The 18,561-nt window shown below is 42.6% G+C and overlaps 3 protein-coding genes across 3 annotated transcripts; all 3 read left to right on the top strand.

The window, feature by feature from the left end:
• The first annotated feature begins 109 nt into the window (after positions 1-109).
• Positions 110-8,667, top strand: slc4a1b (solute carrier family 4 member 1b (Diego blood group)). Its single transcript, XM_070991009.1, has 17 exons — positions 110-152; positions 1,075-1,255; positions 1,645-1,780; positions 2,616-2,688; positions 2,859-2,901; positions 3,028-3,212; positions 4,069-4,279; positions 4,400-4,603; positions 4,684-4,832; positions 4,916-5,110; positions 5,282-5,530; positions 5,647-5,736; positions 6,070-6,236; positions 6,326-6,567; positions 6,683-6,852; positions 7,196-7,369; positions 7,805-8,667. Exons 2-17 carry the CDS (start codon positions 1,099-1,101, stop codon positions 7,883-7,885), a joined length of 2,526 nt encoding a protein of 841 aa, XP_070847110.1. The 5' UTR covers positions 110-152; positions 1,075-1,098; the 3' UTR covers positions 7,886-8,667.
• A 558-nt stretch (positions 8,668-9,225) lies between these two features.
• LOC139349671 (nucleolar transcription factor 1-A-like) lies at positions 9,226-14,179 on the top strand. The gene is made up of 16 exons (XM_070990626.1): positions 9,226-9,557; positions 9,704-9,879; positions 10,040-10,117; positions 10,267-10,422; positions 10,522-10,589; positions 10,692-10,740; positions 10,949-10,986; positions 11,488-11,629; positions 11,770-11,811; positions 11,894-11,953; positions 12,067-12,113; positions 12,207-12,396; positions 12,488-12,535; positions 12,623-12,682; positions 12,946-13,014; positions 13,102-14,179. The coding sequence occupies exons 1-16, from the start codon at positions 9,524-9,526 to the stop codon at positions 13,153-13,155; spliced, it is 1,311 nt and encodes a 436-aa protein (XP_070846727.1). The 5' UTR covers positions 9,226-9,523; the 3' UTR covers positions 13,156-14,179.
• A 144-nt stretch (positions 14,180-14,323) lies between these two features.
• Positions 14,324-18,120, top strand: atxn7l3b (ataxin 7 like 3b). Its single transcript, XM_070991207.1, has 9 exons — positions 14,324-14,502; positions 15,013-15,059; positions 15,174-15,297; positions 15,410-15,542; positions 15,761-15,932; positions 16,239-16,339; positions 16,434-16,456; positions 16,564-16,609; positions 17,125-18,120. The coding sequence occupies exons 3-9, from the start codon at positions 15,247-15,249 to the stop codon at positions 17,202-17,204; spliced, it is 606 nt and encodes a 201-aa protein (XP_070847308.1). The 5' UTR covers positions 14,324-14,502; positions 15,013-15,059; positions 15,174-15,246; the 3' UTR covers positions 17,205-18,120.
• The last annotated feature ends 441 nt before the right edge of the window (positions 18,121-18,561 follow it).

Here is an 18,561-nt window from a genome sequence, read left to right as displayed (position 1 = left end):
GGGGAACTTATTCTCAGCTCGTGTTATTCACTGTACTAATAGAAACAATGTGTTGGTGGTGAAAAACAGAGTGGTCTTTAATTGGGTCCATTGTGTCTGTTCCAGCTGGCTGGAACATCAACACCAACGCCAACCCCAGTGCAGAGTGTCAGGTAAAGGACACACACACACACACACACACACACACACACACACACACACACACACACACACACTGTATCTCCACTCCAGGCACACGACATATATTGACAGTCCAAACATGTCCAGGGCGAGCCCTCGGTCATGTCCACACCGGAAACGAGCAGTGGCCCAGAGCCTGGAGCCTGCTGGCTGTTGAAGCAGAACAGCCACCATGTTTACCTTATAGACACAAAGTGTCACCTGGACAACACCTTTGCACATTATTCTAATCCATGTCCACACTGCTGCTGCCAAGAAAATGATAGAAATGACAGCCCTTTCCAGTATTTAATCTATTCTTTAAAATGAATTCCATTTTTAATATTGTCTTTTTATTTTATTTGTATCCTTCTCCTGCCACACTGCCTCATTGTTTTAGAAAATTTGACATTTTTGCTGTGTTTTGCTTTGTTGTTTTTACTAAAAAGCACTTTCTAACTGTGTTTAGACACGTGTTTTTAAGTGTAATTATCGATACATCTCAATATTAACAGTTGTGGTGATAATATTAACCAAGACTGCTGCTGAAAATAACACTGACATATTCATATGTACATTAAAAAAGCTGATCATGACCTCTAAATTTCAGTGGAAGCTAAGAAGAGGCTCCAACAGTGTGTGTCTGTGGGACTATCTATCAAAATTACAGTCATTTAGTATCAAATTCTCGTCCTCCCATCCTTCACTCAGAGCGACACACACTGACAGGTAGGAAGTGACCAGTGAAACCACAGCTGTTCACCACATGCTCACTTGTGGGAGGTGCGAGCTCAATTCGTCCACCTGCCTCATCCACATTTTCACTCTCTGTCTGGCAGACACAAGCATGTTCATGTCCCACGCTCATGTCCGTATCAGCCGGTGTTTACCACTGTGTCTTCTGTGTGCCGTCAGAGGTACGTGGAGCTGAGGGAGCTAATGAAGGACCAGAAGCAGCAGACCTACTGGCAGGAGACGGGCCGATGGGGGGGCTACGAGGAGAGCTTCGACCCTCAGTCTGGGGTGTGGGGGTCCTCGCACATCTCCTACCTCACTTTCAAGAGCCTCATCCAGCTGCGCCGCACCATGAACACAGGTCAGGGAGGAAAATCGATGAAAACATGAGCATGTATCATTTTCAGTAGTGGAAAGTAATCAAGTATGTTCACTCAAGTACTGTACTTAAGTATATTTTGAGGTACTTTAATATATATTATTCTCCACTGCTTTAAGGGGGACATATTTTATGTTTTACTCCACTCTACATGACAGCTTTAGTTACTTTGTAAATTTAGAATATTATTATAAAGTATGAGCAACAATATGTTATGAGTCATTTTCATTGATGATAGTATAGTAAAACTTAGTCAAACCTGTACCAGCTGCAACAGTTACGTGGTGTTTACACATTGATGCATCCCTATATTAGCTCTCAAACCACACCTTCACTCCTCTTCATGATCGCCTCTGACTCTTTTCCAACAGGTGTGATGATATTTGACTGTGAAGAGCGGACCCTGGCCACCATCGCCGAGAAGATGGTCAGCGAGATGGTGAACAAGAAGGAGATCAGAGCTGGAGACCGGGAAGGAGTGCTCAAATCTCTGCTTCAAAACCGCAGGTATGCCCCAAGACATCACCCAGCGGTGACTCAAACATAAATGACCTACATTTAGGCTTTCAGCTGCAAGTGAGACGGGAACGTTTCAGTTTCTTGCTCAGAGAAAGCTGAACACGTAACTGTGGTGGAGACCAAACCTGCAATTATGAAGCACCGTCTCTGACCACCAAACCATTCTACCTGCCTGTTTAAGTCTTTATTACAGGTGACCAGTGTGTACTGCAGTCACTTCAGGTCACTCCAAAAGGGTATAAACAGTATACTACACAGTGCTGTGTTTTCAATCTTTTGTTCAAGATGAGAAATCTAAATTAAATCTTCAAGTTGCCCAACTTTTATTTACTTTTTTTTAGCATAGAAACCAGAGGCAGTGGAACTAGCTAGCCTGGCTCTGACCAATGATAACAAAATCTGGAGGCTGGCCCCAGCCAAGAAATAATTCCACATGAAACTGTGAATTGTTATTTTTACACTTCAGTTTTTGTTCAGATTAAACAAACAAGATATAATGTGGAGTTAGAAAGCTTTAGAGCCACTGGTGGGCAGATTTTGTTGCCTTTGGAGGGAGCCAGGCCAGCTGTTTCCCCTTGCTGAAACATGTTGCCGGCATCAAATCCACAATAAACATATATTTACAAAAATCAATGATGGGCTAAAGCATGAAATATAGTCCATAATATTTCAAACTTGTCTCATCTCATTCAAAATGAAAATTCACCTGCTCCTCATCTAATATCTAATCATCTATTACATTGAATGATTGCAGTGGATAGTTTGCTTGTCTGTCATCGCAGCCACAAACAGCCAATGATGCAATGCTGTTTTTTCCCCCCAGCCAATCAGATGACCCAGAGAGACAAGCTCTGTCTGATGGGATGGACCTGCAGAAGTTCTCAGTGAAGGAAAGAGTAAGTGTCATAGATGGCCGTGATCATAAAGGTCAAAGTGACTGTTTTTATTCTGTTCCTCATTCCTCCTTTTTGGATTAATCGATGTTTCAAATTTTGCGTGTTTATTGGATCTTATTTAGTTTTAAGGGCTGTGACACACTTGATCTGCTCATTCTGTGTCCCTTTAGATGGATGAATCTGACCGTGTAGAAGCCTCCATGGTGCTAGTAGGTAAGCCATTGTTTGTATTGTTTTCATTAGGATCTGAAGTACAGTGTGTGTGTTTTGGTTTGTTTCCTCCCATTGTCTATGCGTGGGTTTATCTATGAATCTAATATTTCTATCGCTTTGATCCAGGAGCCTTGGACTTTCTGGAAAGGCCCACAGTCGCGTTTGTGCGTCTGAAGGAATCGGTGGCGCTCGACTCTGCCTTGGAGGCCCCGGTGCCGGTACGCTTCGTCTTTGTTCTGGTGGGCCCCAGCAAGACTGACGTGGACTATCACGAGACTGGCCGTGCTATGGCAGCACTGATGGCTGATAAAGTGAGTTAACCTACACTTTATAAAGAGCTTAAGTGTACGAGCAGGGACACATTAACAAAACAGAATGAGTTGAAGGTAACTTTTAAAGATGTTGCTGGGCAGCCGAGTGACAATATTACATTAACTGTGCGATATTTTTTTACATTTCCATGCTCAAGTCTAATAGCAAGTTGTTCATTCAAGTGCACACAGAGTCCAAACTGAGTCTTGAGTCTTCTGTAGTGGACTCCAGCAGTGGAGTCCATGTTAAAGCAGCAAACACATTAGGGCATCGAAACAGACTTACAATTGAAGAACATGACAAATCTGTGAACAGCTCCGTGTTTCAGTTAATCTCTATAAACAGATATTTGCACATGAATGCAGACAAAATAAAAAAAGCTAATAAAAAGCTAAATCATTGTCAGATGACAGCTTATGGGTTCCAAGATTGCCAATGTGTTCGGCCTCTTTTGCTCTCCACACAGCCTCTTTACCTGCATGCAACCAAACTTGTTCAGACATGATTGGTTAATACTACACAGACTACACACAGAAAGTACAACCACAGATACCGAAATCTTGTCCCTTTGCTGACTGATTCTGCCTTCTTATGCATATGTGATTATAGAGGTTAATTATCCCTTTCCCTATCAATGTCAGCTACAGTGTTGTGTTCAGGTTTAGATGCAGGCCATTTGTAACCAAACTGATCATAGTTATCACATATGAAGTCCATGAAGGCCATGATACACATACAGTCATCTCATAATTTACATGCAGAATTTATTGATAGTATGAAATAGATATGTATGTCCAATGCTCCCTGTTGCTGCCATGTACTGTCTGAAAATCCCCTCCACCATCTCCATCCCAGGTGTTCAATCAGGCAGCGTTTCAGGCAAAGACCGCCCGTGAGCTGACGGACGCTGTCTCCGACTTCATGGACTGCAGCATTGTCATCCCGCCCACTGAGATCCAGAACGAAGCGATGCTCACCTCGATCATCAGCTTTCAGAAGAAACTGCTGCAGGACAGGTTCCAGGCCTCCAATCCCACGCCGCGCCTGGAGTCCAAGCCTCGCAGGGGTGAGCGCTACCAAAACTACAGCACCAGTCGTAGACCACGAACAAACCAATTATTTGCTGCAATGGTTTTCTATTATTAATTCATAGTATTCACATTGAATTAAAATTGTTTTCCCCAAGTTTCCATCTCTACTGGGTCTGCACCTGAAGACCCCCTGTCCCGCACTGGTAGACCGTTTGGCGGCATGATTCGAGACATAAAGAGGCGCTACCAGTACTACAAGAGCGACATCACAGATGCTCTTAACGCACAGGTCCTTGCTGCCGTCATCTTCATCTACTTTGCCGCCCTTTCTCCAGCCATCACCTTCGGAGGACTGCTGGGTATGTGTGCATATTTCTTTGACATGATATTGGTGTTGCAAGAGATAGATCTTATTTTGCCGTCATCGTTGCCCCTACAGCTGATAAGGTGGACAACATGATGGGCGTCTCAGAGCTCCTCATCTCCACCAGCATTCAGGGGATCATCTTCTGCTTCGTCGCAGCTCAGCCCGTCCTAGTGATTGGATTCTCAGGTCCTCTGTTAGTGTTTGAGGAGGCTTTCTTTGCTGTAAGTTCTATCCATATCTTGGGGAACTGTAGTTTTTTTATGATCCCACCATGCTCAACTCATCCCCTGTTTGCTTCATTCAGTTCTGCAAGTCTCAGGACATTGAGTACATTGTGGGCAGAGTATGGGTTGGAGTGTGGCTGGTCATCATTGTGGTGGTCATCGTGGCCTTTGAGGGCAGCTTCCTGGTGCGTTTCATCTCCCGCTTCACCCAGGAAATCTTCTCCATCCTCATCTCCCTCATCTTCATCTATGAAACCTTTGCCAAGCTAGGGAGGGTAAAACCATCTTCATTCATTTCACACATTTCATCTCTCCAAATGAAATAGACTTCATTTCCACCTGGTATGAAAATGAGATAATACCAGGTGTAAATGGGGTATTAATGTCTGTGATTAATGTCACGTTTCTCACGACAGATTCTAATCTTTCTTCATCTTTCTCTTTAGATATTCAAGGCCCATCCGCTGATTCTGAATTATGATCACCTGAATTCAACTCTAGAAAATCCCTGGCACCCGAGGGTGGAAGAGACGATCCTGTATGACAATGCTACCGGCAACACGACTGTTATCATCAACACTATCAAATCACCTTACCCCAACACAGCCCTGCTCTCCATGTGCCTCATGATGGGCTGCTTTTTTATTGCTTTCTTCCTGCGACAGTTCAAGAATGGCACTTTTCTTCCTGGAAAGGTGAATTGGCGGTGATTGTGGAGTCTGTTCCTAGTTTCAGTCGTAGCAGGTAATTTATGTTATTAATCAAATTTTAAACAATTTTGTTTAAATTGTTTGTGATCTATGCTTACCAGATCAGGCGTTTGATTGGTGACTTTGGCGTGCCTATTTCCATTTTCCTCATGATTGTCGTGGACTACAGCATTCAGGACACCTACACTCAGGTTGGTCCATGAGTTCAAGCTTCCAAGTCCAGTTTATGTGCTGAAAACATTCAGCTAAAGGTCATAGGCTATAGGCTTTTCCCCCTGCAGCTCATTATAGAAATACAAAGAAAGAATTTTAGACTTAACTTTAGGAGATATTCACTTGATTTGATTTCATGTATATTTCTGGAAACATGTGAGCAAAGCAAGGACTGTGGATTTTTGTCCATTGAATCTGCTTTATGATGGGTAATAGCCAGTTTGAACAGTCGGTACCCTATTGTTTGAAGACTTAAAATACTCATTAGAGTGACCAGACTTTATTAATAACTTGTGTCTTTTCTTTTATAGAAACTAGTTGTTCCCAAAGGTCTCATGGTTTCCAACCCGGCCAAAAGGGGCTGGCTTATCAACCCCTTCGGCGAGCACAGGCCTTTCCCTGTGTGGCTGATGTTTGCGTGCTGCGTCCCAGCCTTGCTCGTCTTCATTCTGATCTTTCTGGAGTCTCAGATCACAACGTGAGTCAACAAATTATCTGAATTATCAACCTCAGAAAACATGTCCTGGCTTTAATCAAACTTGATTCATATGTCGCACCTGTTAACAGTCTGATTGTGAGCAAACCTGAGAGGAAGATGGTCAAAGGCTCTGGGTTCCACTTTGACTTGCTGGTTTTAGTTGGCATGGGAGGGCTCAGTGCAATATTCGGTGTGCCATGGCTCAGTGCTGCCACGGTGCGATCTGTCACCCATGCCAACGCCCTCACTGTCATGAGCAAAGGACCAAAACCTGTGATTGAAAAGGTGATGGAGCAGAGGATCAGTGGCATTCTGGTGGCGTTGCTTGTCGGTAGGCGGTGTCTAATCCTTCAGTCTTAATTTATATTTTCTATGACTACATGTCTAGAAATCTGCAGGCCTGTCATTAAAACACACCCTTTATCTGAACACCTATTTGTCACAAGGTCTGTCAATTTTGATGGAGCCGATCCTGAAGATGATTCCAATGTCGGCCTTGTTTGGGATCTTTCTCTACATGGGTGTCACCTCACTCAACGGCATCCAGCTGTGGGATCGGATGCTGCTTCTGCTCATCCCTAAGAAATACCACCCTGATGAACCGTACGCCACCAGAGTAAGAGTCCCATGATTACACGATAACTACCATGCTTCAGAAAACGGATCATGAGATGCCATGATGTTAAACGATGTCTCGCTCCACCCCAGCCAACTACAAAGGCAAAATGCTGCTTTCACATGAATGCATGATGATGAATGCATCAAACCAGGACTCATGCTTGTAATGGAGTATTTTCAGAGTGTAGTATTAGTACAAGTAAAGGATCTGAATACTTCCTCCACCACTGTTGAACTCATATCATGACACATACTGTATGTTGAAGCCTCTAAATCACATCACAAGCCAGAAAGTGTTCAGTCATGTCTATGTGACTAATACTTCTATCTGTTGTCTGCAGGTGAGCACAGGACGAATGCACTTGTTCACTGCCATCCAGATAGTGTGCCTGGCAGCCTTGTGGATTATCAAGTCCAGTCCGGTGTCCCTCGCACTCCCCTTCATACTCATCCTCACTATCCCTCTACGCATGTTCATGACTGGCCGTCTCTTCACTGAACTGGAAATGAAATGTGTAAGTGGTTCCCTCATATTATTTCCGTAAAGTAACTGCAGATGTAAGCAGCACTTGTAGGAATATATGGAAAGCTGAGCCTGTGAACTTTAGCTGAGTCTATAATAAGGCTTCCAGGCTGGATGCAGTCCGCAAGACCGTTCGATTAGGGCCTGAATGCAACACACACGCAGCGGTTGATATCATGTCAGTGCATCATGGCAACTCCTTCAGGCATTTGGTGAGAGGTTTCAGGACATGAGAAGTAAACAAAAGCAACATCTTTGCTGTTTAATGTGCAACCAGCTGATGTGCTTAACGTGAAATCATCAAGCAAAGAAACAACCTGCAAAGACTTGGAACTGACTACCTGACCCAAACCTGGAAAACCAGCTGCGAGTAGCATCATCTTGTGTGTGTGAGTGTTAAACACTAACTTTTCTGTGTCTGTTTTAGTTGGATGCTGATGACGCCAAAGTGACATTCGAGGAGGAGCCGGGGCAAGATGTGTACTTTGAATCTCAGATGCCATTGTAGATGTCTTCTATGACAGCTGCCAGCAACATTTTATTTTAAGAAAAATATGTTTATTTTATATATGGCTCAAATGAATGTTTCATCTACCTAAGAGCACAAACATGCTCTGAGTGTTTTTTTCAGAGAAAATGCAGATATAGGTTTATCTTTATGGTGAAAACTGTCTTGTTTAGAGCATTCCTGAAGAGTTTTCAACAATCACTCAGGTGAATTCTTTTCGTCATGTTGTTTTGTTTCAGATAGCTTATGCTATATACACCACTGAAGCTGGGAGTATTCATAAAACACAGGCATGTTTTTACAAAAAAGTAAGTAGTTAGTAAGTAAGTAAAAAAAAATGCAAATGCTTTTTAAATTATTCAGAATACATGAAATCAAAAAAAAAAAAAACCCTCTTCAGTGAAAAATGGAGAGACTGAATGGTGAGTGGAAAATATTGTAGTGTTGGAAGCCAAAGTAGTATGTTTTTTCCAAGCAACCGCACATTGAATGTAATGTAACATGTGCCACTTAAATTATTGTTATATTCACTTTTTTGATGCAACTAAAATCCATACTCTGAATTAAGTAATGCATGACTTACAAGGCAATGATGACAGACAAGTGTAGATATTTCATCAACCAAGTAACACTGAGCAAAGAACAACACAACAATGCAAGGAGAGAGAAAAAGTTGAATTTTTGTGTGTGTTGTTAAGATTTACACTGTGTGTTTTGTTGCTGTCTTCTTGCCTTTTCTCTATAAATAATAAAAACTACCTCCCAAAAGACCCATCAACTTCATTGAGTGTGAGTAGCCTTTTTTTTAAATGAATTTTAGAGAAAGCAGAGATCCTGTTTCTTATATTGTCTGTCATTGATTGATTGATTGATTGATTGATTGATTGATTGATTGATTGATTGATTGATTGATTGATTGATTGACTGATTGATTGATTGCCAGGGATAGCCCACAAAAATTACTGGGTGCTCTCAAATCAAATCAGTCTTTACGCAGCCTATTCAACTAATGTAGGACTGCAGTACAGTAATGTCTAAGCAATGAACAAGTGCATTAAAACTCTAAATGACTGCAGAAATAAATGAGATTAACAAATCATGGCAAGAATGAAGGTTTAAGGCGAAGTGAATATATATCATTCATATTTTCTATAGTTTGTCAATAGGCAGATGATGTAGTGCCATGATTCAATGCCTTCCGGTTCAATAGGTGGCGCTGTGCAATCTCAATGTTGATCTGCGAAGCTTGGCAGCCACCAATAGCCACAAAGAAGAATAAGAGTACGCTTATTGGCTATTTTCTGGCTCTTTTGGATGACGTTTCTCTTTGAGCGTATTTCATTCGTAGCGAAGATCCGCCTCGCAGACATGGAGGTAGTCTGCATGTGGACCAGAAAAATGACTGTGGTGGTCTTGTTCAGCTGACATACGTAACTCAAACACCGGGAGTTTATCAATATATCGTGAAGTTAAATATCGCTAGCTCCTTGTTAATCTCTTGGTAATTAAACTATAGCTAAGCTGGATATGTTAGTTAGCTAGTTAATGTTCAGTTTCTGGGAGTCGGATGGATTTGATCTGAACCGCTGCCCGGTTCGCATCCAGCTAACAGACTGAGGAGACACATATGTTTGGGAAATGAGTGGAGATGAATCTGGCACTGAAGAATCTGGTGGGTACAATTAAATAATTGGTTTCGCTTATTTTTTGCCATTTGATATTAAACTCTGATGATATCTAAGTTAAAAAAGTAGCTGGATATCCTTTGACACTCTCTAAAGATTCTCTGTCTTTTGTGTCCCTTTGCTGTGACCACAGGTTGGACCAAGGCAAACCTCCAGAAGCTTCTTGCTGCAATGAAAACCAGCATCCCAGAACAAGAGAGAATGAACGCATATAGCAAAGCACTGAAAGCTGTGGACTGGAAGAAGGTGGCTTTTCCTCCTTTCTCCCCTGAAGCATGTCAAGAAAAGTGGACAGAGATGTTGCAAAAGGTGAGTTTCGCCACATGTTCCACTCAGTAGCTCTTCTTGTCATTGAGCTGTCAGCTAAGAATTCCTAAATAAACGTGTTACTGTATTTCTGTATTTGTGGATGGGGTAGACGGTCTTGCATATTTTGTTTATTTAGCATAATGTCTTTGTTCCTGCTCAGATGCGCAAGACTCGCTCCCTCACAGAGCTCATCGTTGAAGCTGAAGGTGCCATTTCCAATCCTGTCAGGACCAAGACGGTAAGCACATCTCCATGTTGTCAGTGTTGTTTAGCTTTTTATTAGCGTGGAGCACTCACCTGCACCACAGAGACAGAGGTTTGTATGTACTGCCATCCAGTAATGCCGGATGTTTCGCTCTCAGTTAACGAGTCATTTTTTTTCCGCAGTTTAACCCAGCACTCCCGAAGAGACCCAGCCCTCCAAATGCCATCTTTTACGAGGAGAACAGGGCCAAATTTCATGAAATGTACCCACAAATGAAGAGCCGAAAGCTGTTCGCGTTGCTGGCCAAGAAGTACAAGGAGCTTCCAGATGAAGAAAAGGTACAGTTAGTAAGTGGCTGCTGCAGAAACAGCCCTTCTTCACGTTTGGTTTTGCCTGTGGCCTCAAATTTTAAATGAGGAATTACCGACTTTTTCCAGGCTAAATATGTGAAGAAGCACCAACTTGCATCTGCAAAATACGACAGACTAATGCTGCAGTTCAGGCGGTAAATGAACACATTTTAATTAAGATCACACCACATGAACATGCGATTTGGACCAGGCTGCCCATGGAGATTCAGTGTCAAGCTATTTTTTGCTTTTTTTAGGAACAGGAAGAACAAAAAGAGGAAGAGCACCTCTGCAGGCACCCCAGACGTAAGTGATGGTCACATCAGCCACCAGTGTACTGTTTGTACAGTTAGCTTGGTTTATTCTTTTTTCCCCAAAAATACCTATTGATATAATACTCATATGATTTAATACAGTTCTTATGAGAGTAGTTCTTTGGAAGGGAACATAACACTGATGGCAAGTTTCTAAATCTTAATGATCTTTAAACTGATGTGTGACCTCTCTAAAGCAGGGTGAAGATGCAGATGGCCTGCCTCCCAAGCCTCCTTCGTAAGACACACACACACACACACACACACACACACACACACACGCACACTAACGCACACACACGATGCTACTCGCAGCTGGTTTTCCAGGTTTGGGTCAGTCAGTCAGTACCGAGTCTTTGCAGGTTGTTTCTTTGCAGCTTGATGATTTCACGTTAAGCACATCAGCTGGTTGCACATTAAACAGCAAAGATGTTCCTTTTGTTTACTTCTCATGTCCTGAAACCTCTCGCCAAATGCCTGAAGGAGGTACCATGATGCATGTCTACCGCTGCGTGTGCGTTGCATTCAGGCCCTAATCGAACGGTCTCGCGGACTGGAAGCCTTATTATAGACTTAGCTAAAGTTCACAGGCTTTAGCATTGTCGTAGTCGTTAATCGCCTGTTATGTGTAAGCTTTGGGTGAATTAACTAAGCCAACTTAAGATAACAAATATGCAAGTAGTAAATTCACTAATAGCTCATAGTGTGTATGTGTGTGTCTGTGCATGTGTGTCTTTAGCAATGGCTATAATCTGTTCTGCAAAGAGCAACTGGCGTCCATGGCAGGTGTCTCGGGAAATTCCTATGTGAGTGTGTGGGCCCAACGTTGGCGAGATTTGACTGACCGACAGAGGAACGAGTACAACAAGCGATCCAGAGAGGTATGAACACACACTCACACACACACAAACTGATTCACATTGACAGCACTACAAAAAGTTACTTTTTCATCAACTGCTGCAGCACATGACTGAAAGTAAGATCATCATGTTGGGTTCCATACTGTGCTTATTTCTTCCAGTTGAAGAGTCAGTACCTGGTCAAGCTGAATAAATATCTAACGGTGAGTCGTTTAAAAGACTACATGTGCAGCGCTCAGCTGATGCTGACAGGCTTAATGTGACGCTGGTGTTGGTATTCATCAGACTTTGGGTGAGGAGGAGCAGCAGCGGATCTTTGATAAGCATGGCATCAAAAGACTGACGGTGAGAAGAAACACATTTGGGGAATGTGTGCTGTAACTGTGCACTCTTTGCGTCAAAAAACTACATTGGATTGATCTCCTCTTTGAACAATGACTTCCGTCCTTAACATGCAGGCCAGTCAAAAACGGACGCTTCAAGGCGAGCCGAAGATGCCATCACAGTGAGCACTACCACTGAAAACCCCCAGCATTAAGGCACATTAAATCCTGGGTTGTCTATCTGAAGACAAACTGAACTTTTTCTTCACTTGCAGATATGGTAAAGAGATTTTCTACAAAGATCAGATGAAACTTCTGAAGGAGAAATATCCAAACTCAAGGGAGCGCTTGGTGAAGGTCAGTCAAAAATGGCAGGGCCTCTCCAAAAAGGAGAAGGAATGCTACAAAGAGAAGGCAAAAAACCCCATTATAAAATACACAGTGGAGCTGCAGAAGTGGTTTAAGGTATGAAGAATCCTCATCTTCTAATGCTTTAAAAAAACTACAGTGTTTAACAGACGGTGCCTTAAAATGTGTCACTTTTTGCATTTTTCAGGCATTGACTCCAGCAGAGCAGAAAGCCTATCAGACACGTCATCCCAGTGTAAGCACTTACAAAACATTCCCATTTCTTCCCTTTTTTTTGCTAACCTTTATTCTAAGATGATTGTCTGTTGTTTTCTCTTTGCAGAAATGTCGACATTGGCTTGCTGCCAAACAAATGACAAATGAAAACTTGTACAGACCATCAGTAAGTTGAAGTGAACACACAATGCGCTCTTCTTACAAAAACATTCATCATGTGAACAATGCAAATTATTCAAGGTTCACTCATGACTCTTCAGATTCACTACATTTATGCTAATTAATAGATAGTCAATGGCACAAAGTCAGTTCATAGTTTTGGGTTAACTTTGTAAAATGATAATTCATAGAATGATAGAAATACTCCACGTGCTGCACTGAGGGTTGGAAAGCTCTGTTTTCAGTCCACCTGTATTGTATAACGCACAGGATTCAGAAGATGAAGACATTGAGGACAACAGCAGTGATGAAGAGGAGGAGAATTTGGGCTGGGAAGAGGTTCGATTGCTAAAATAAATGGGTTATACTTTTGTATTTTTGCAACTGTGCATCCATCTGTTATAAATGTCAACTGTTGGTCCACAGGAGGAGGAGGAAGAAGAAGAGGAAGGAGATGACATCACGTTTGAGATGTATTAGATGGACAGCAGAAGTGCCTCACACACACGTCAAGTTTCAGAGCTGGATTCTGAATGTGAGACGCTGGACAGATGCTGCAATGCCGGACTTTAATGTTTGGCGGCCATGTTGGCTGGAAGGTTGCTGCCACCAGAGCTCTTCTGCATTGTGCCACAGCCAAGCCTGGATTACAAAGTGCCCTTTGACCCCAACCCCTCAGGGACCACACAAGCCTCAGGTTACCTGTTTGTGGAAATGGGTTTAGCATGGGACATACACCACAAAAGCATAATATACTGATGAGCTGAGGGCCTTATCAAAGCACCTGAAAACCTGCATTTCTCTTTAACATTAGACATTCCTGACTGCAATCATTACATTGTGTATTATATAACAGTTTAACAGTCAAAATGGACTTAATCTGCTCTGGCAGCGTTGTGTGTTCATTGCTCATAGTAAGAAGCTATTTGTGAAACAGGTTTTCAGGGATTTGAAGGTGGGTCCTGCTTTATTACCTCATTTTGAGGCCCTGCTGTGAATGTACGATCCCTCTGCAAAAGTCCTGTTTGAAGCCCTTCGTTATTTCATCTTATGTCGTGCTTACATGCTGTGTATGTCCATAAGTAGTTTGTTGAAATGAGCACACAGCAAACCTGGCTCTATTTAATAATCTGCCTCTGGATTACTGCTCATAATGCACAGTGGCACGACATAATGCATCAGAAGAAGCTTAGAAATCAAGTCATCCTTGCAAATGAAGGACAAGAAAGACACTGTTTTGTATCATGACTCCACTTTTTCTTTCTTCCACGTGACATGCATGTAGAAAGTCAGAAAACAGCACGAGAAGAGGATTTTACTGATTGTTGAATACAAAAATGTGTTTTATGGGATTACCATCTGTTTTTTTTTTTTTTTTAACTACTTGGGAAAACAAAAGAATTGACATGATCAAGCATTGAAATCATTGTTTTAAATCCTAGCACAGTGGTTTGTTTGTAAATCGTAGAAAGAAGAAACCTTTCTAATAAACATATAAAAATGTAAAGATTCATCCTGAATTTTCTGCAAAGTTCAAGTAACAAAGCTCAAACCAGACTCGGATGTTAAAAAAATAACCCTAACCCTAATAAAATAAAATAGAAATACGCTGCTATATAATGACAACAACAGATCCAAACAAAAGGCCGTTTTAACCCTACATTGCACGGGGTAACACGCAGTCACATGCTGGCCTGGATGAGACACTGCTGGAGTTGACTGAAGCCCCGGCGCTGCTGCAAAGGAAGCGATCGGCGAGAAGTCGTGCATCGATCGATTGCTACTGTCTGATCTCTGTGATGTAAAGATGGATGCCTGCCGAAACAGGTAAATAAACACAATTAGCGATATGCTCAGCCGTGATTGCGGTTTTCCTGGTGGATAGGCTTTATGCTGGGGCGCACGGGAGGTTTTTTGTCTCCTTCGGGGTTTGGACGAGGCGGTGAGAGGCGAACAGCCGCAGTGCAGCAGCAGTGTTGGGTTCGGGGACGAGCCTCGCTGTAGTCAAATCAAATTCTTCAACCATTCAATCAGCGGCAAATGCTTTAACGTTGTTTGTATTTACTCAGCCTACCCTGCTTCATTTGACATGTTTAGCTCCTGGCTTTGGCCGCTGTTGACCTGTAGGTTTCGTGTGCCGCCTCGCATGTAACCTCTTGGCATGTTCGCTCCCTCCAGCCTATTCATAGCCACGCTCTTTGTTTTCTTCAGCAAGGTTTTGGCTAAGCTACCCTCATTAGACAGTAATGCTCGGACCGGCTGGGTGGTGCTTTGAAAACCGAGCTCACGTCATGTTTGGCACCGATGCAAAGCTCTTCTGTTTTGTGTTATTCGCAGGTTATAAGCGTGGGAAGCGTCTCCCCGGCGGTGATCAACGTGCAGTTGTAAGTAGCTGCATCACATGCAAGGCGTCAACTGTTCGCCTCTGACTCCATTCATGGGTTAAACAGCATTTCAGTGCCTCTGTGATGTTAACTGTGTTTTCCCTCCTGCTGCAGCCCTGTTTTGGCCGATGCTTGCTGCGCTACAGCATGACCACAGCAGTGTCGGCTCATCTGGTAGTTCTGGCAAATGAAAATGGAGGAGGTTTCAATGTCCAGCCTGGACAACAGCAAGCTGGAGGTACAGTAGAGCACGGCCACAGTGTGATAACAGCAGATGTGGCTTTGGAAATGCACATTACATCTGCAGACAGTGGCCTGACTTGTGTCTCTCTGTGGGCCTTCCCTGCCAGGGCCTAGCGCAGGACATCCTGTCTGACCTGGTGGAGGATGCATGCCTGGGTCTTTGCTTCGAGGTCCACCGGGCCGTCAAGCAGGGCTATTTTTTCCTGGATGACACGGACCAAGAGAGCATGAGGGACTTTGGTGAGCACAAAGTCTGTCTTTCTCTCCAGTGAAATAAAGCTGGCCACACTTTATTGCCTCGGGGTTGTGAAAATTCCATTTTTTGTGCAAATTGATGACTCAAGATGACCAAAGGCATTGCAACAATACATCCAGACAATAAAATCTCTAAACCAGCCGTGTATTTTGAGCTCCATGACTGTTCAGCGTAACTATATTATAAAGCTTCGCATTTCCAGAAATCGTGGACCAGCCGGGATTGGACGTGTTCGGCCAGGTGTACAACCAGTGGAAGAACAAGGAGTGTGTATGTCCCAACTGCAGCCGAAGCATTGCTGCATCACGCTTTGCCCCACACCTGGAGAAATGCCTGGGGATGGGCCGCAACAGCAGCCGCATAGCCAACCGCAGGTAATACACAGAGAGATCCGTAAGCCAGCGCGAGCTCAAAGCATGTTTGCTTCGCTGAGCTGGAATCTGACTGTGAGCTCATTCATCCTCTTACTATGAGCATGATAATAAATGCACATATGCAGTATTCCCGTTGTGAGAAGTTATCCTCCCTTGTCGTGTGTTTCACAGAATAAGTGATAGAAAATAAATCTTAGTGAGTAGTTTGAGGTCGGCAAGTATTTGTTTTATAATCCAGCTGTTATTTGCAGTGAGTAGTGTTGGTCATCGTTATTGTGTCACGCCTTTTTCTTCCGTCTGCTGCAGAATAGTCACCGGTAACAACACCAACAACAAGTCGGAGAGTGACCAAGAGGATAACGACGACGTCAATGATAATGACTGGTCTTACGGGGCAGAAAAGAAAGGTGATGCGCTGGAGCTGCTTTTTGTAGCCATGCTGAGTGTTGATCATATGTGAAATTACTGTAATCTGAAAGTTTGTCTTTTTTTTTTTTACAGCAAAGAAAAGGAAATCTGATAAGGTACTTTTTATTTTCATTGTAAAAGCCCTAATGCTAAATACAACAATCCTGCAGAACACTGCTTTTCCATCCCCATCATTTATTGTTTTTTTCTTTTCCCACCGCAGAATCCAAACTCACCCAGAAGATCCAAATCATTCAAGCATAAGAACAGTAAGTGGAAATAAGTCCGTTATACTTCTTCCTCATAGCATCTCCACATTTGTGTGCTTCAGATGCAACAGGAAATATTTAAAATCCCAACACATCTGGAACATGTGTTAGCTCATGTGATGCTGACGGCTTCATGCTTGTGGTGATCTTACCTCATTCAGCACAGAACATGTACATTTACAGCAGAGTAATGTTATTACATCATGAGCTCAGAGGTTTTATTACATTAAAGGAGATTATGTAATTAAATTGCTATATTGCTGCTGATAAGACACTTTCATTCAAATGGGTTGCTATTTAATTACTTTCTCATGACTGAGAAGACTTCCTACCACACCAGAGTTCAGACGCCAACCCCATCATGTCTGGATGGGGGTTTGGTTCATTCCTGTCAGTATCATTCTGAATATCTGCCTCCTCCATTAGGCCTGACAATGATCAGAGGGATGATGAGGTGAGGTAAATAAATCACTGTAAACATCTGGTAACATCCAGCCTTCTGTTTGTCCCCGTAGACATGATGGGTCCCAGACGTCGCATGGACAACCAGGAAAGCCCGCGCATGCTGATGAAAGACGAGGCATTCCCTCAATAACGCACTCAGCCACAAACACACATTCTCTTACCATCGTGTGTGCACATACACACAAACGCACGCACGCGGGAAGACCAACAACACTTCACCCTTGGTTCTTTATGTTGTGAAATCAATGGACGTGGATGTTATAGGTGACATTTATGGCGTTTTGCTGCATTGCAGAAGCAGTCCAGACCTCCCACTGTATACTTGACTGATTTTTTTTTTTTTCCCACAAAATGTTCGTACCAACACTCTTTTTTTTTTTTTTTGTGTAGTTCATTTTTTTTCAGAATCTTTTTGCTGGTGCCCAAAATAATGAATATCATGATATATACCATTTCACTGCACACAGGTAGATACTGGTGTAATTCATCAGCGGCCAAACAGAGGCAGGCAGTGTTAAGAGTGAGAGTGTGCACATACAGGATGGTCTTCCTTTAAAAATACAGAAGTGAATGGCCATTAGGTGTGCTTATATTTCCTCACCTTTTAAAATCTCACCCTTTGAAAGAAAAAAATAATGTCAAAGACAATCATTGCTAATGGTTTGTCTTTTTATTTTCACATTCACTGTCAGGCTCATCGTTCTCCAGTTGAATTACAATAACAGTGTGTGTGTGAGAGAGAGGCGACTCACAGTTTGTCATTCACCTGTGGAAACTTGTTTTAAAAATGTTCAGTCGTTGAACCTCTAATTGTACAAGCAGGCATTTGCTGCAGAAAGCAGGTTTGTTTTGTTTCATTTTTGGTGGATAGATCGGCTTGTTTTCTAGCATTCGAAAATGTCTTTGTATCATGTGTTTACATTGTAAAGGGTTACATATATCCTTGGTGTGAAGTGATAGTGTAAATATTCCAATAGTTGAATTGCTGCTATCATGGCTCAGTTTGTTTCATCTGTCTAACATAATAAATGATTTGTTACCTGTCATTATGTCTCATGTTAACTTGGAACTGACAGTAAAAAAAACCTCAGTAACTACCAGTAAAGACCAGATGACCAGCAGGGGAGGCTGTTCATCGAATGAAGAGCTCTGGAGCTGTCTCAGTTTTGGTTATTTTAATACACCTATCGTATGAGACATTTAATGTTGCTTTGTGAAAGTTTTTTTCCAGTCATGTAGTACTGTAGTTCTCAGAAAACTGAGTGATGGTAAACACAACAAAAGTCATGGTAGGTGATTTTAATAAGTGTTCTGCATTAACTTCTCAGAACTCAAAACTGCCACTTATGCTGCCTTCATGTGCTCATCCTAAACTCCGAAATCTCAGCTCCTATACAGTTGCGTGTGTAGGTCAGAGGGCTGGTTGAGTGGGCTTGAAATATAAACCTTTAAGTCAGGGGTCCTTAATGCAGAAATATAATGTATCT

The sequence above is a fragment of the Chaetodon trifascialis genome, chromosome 21 (assembly GCF_039877785.1).
Source record: "Chaetodon trifascialis isolate fChaTrf1 chromosome 21, fChaTrf1.hap1, whole genome shotgun sequence".
Classification (NCBI taxonomy): domain Eukaryota; kingdom Metazoa; phylum Chordata; class Actinopteri; order Chaetodontiformes; family Chaetodontidae; genus Chaetodon; species Chaetodon trifascialis.
Note: the sequence above shows the minus strand (reverse complement) of the source record. Positions and strands in the feature narration are given on the sequence as shown.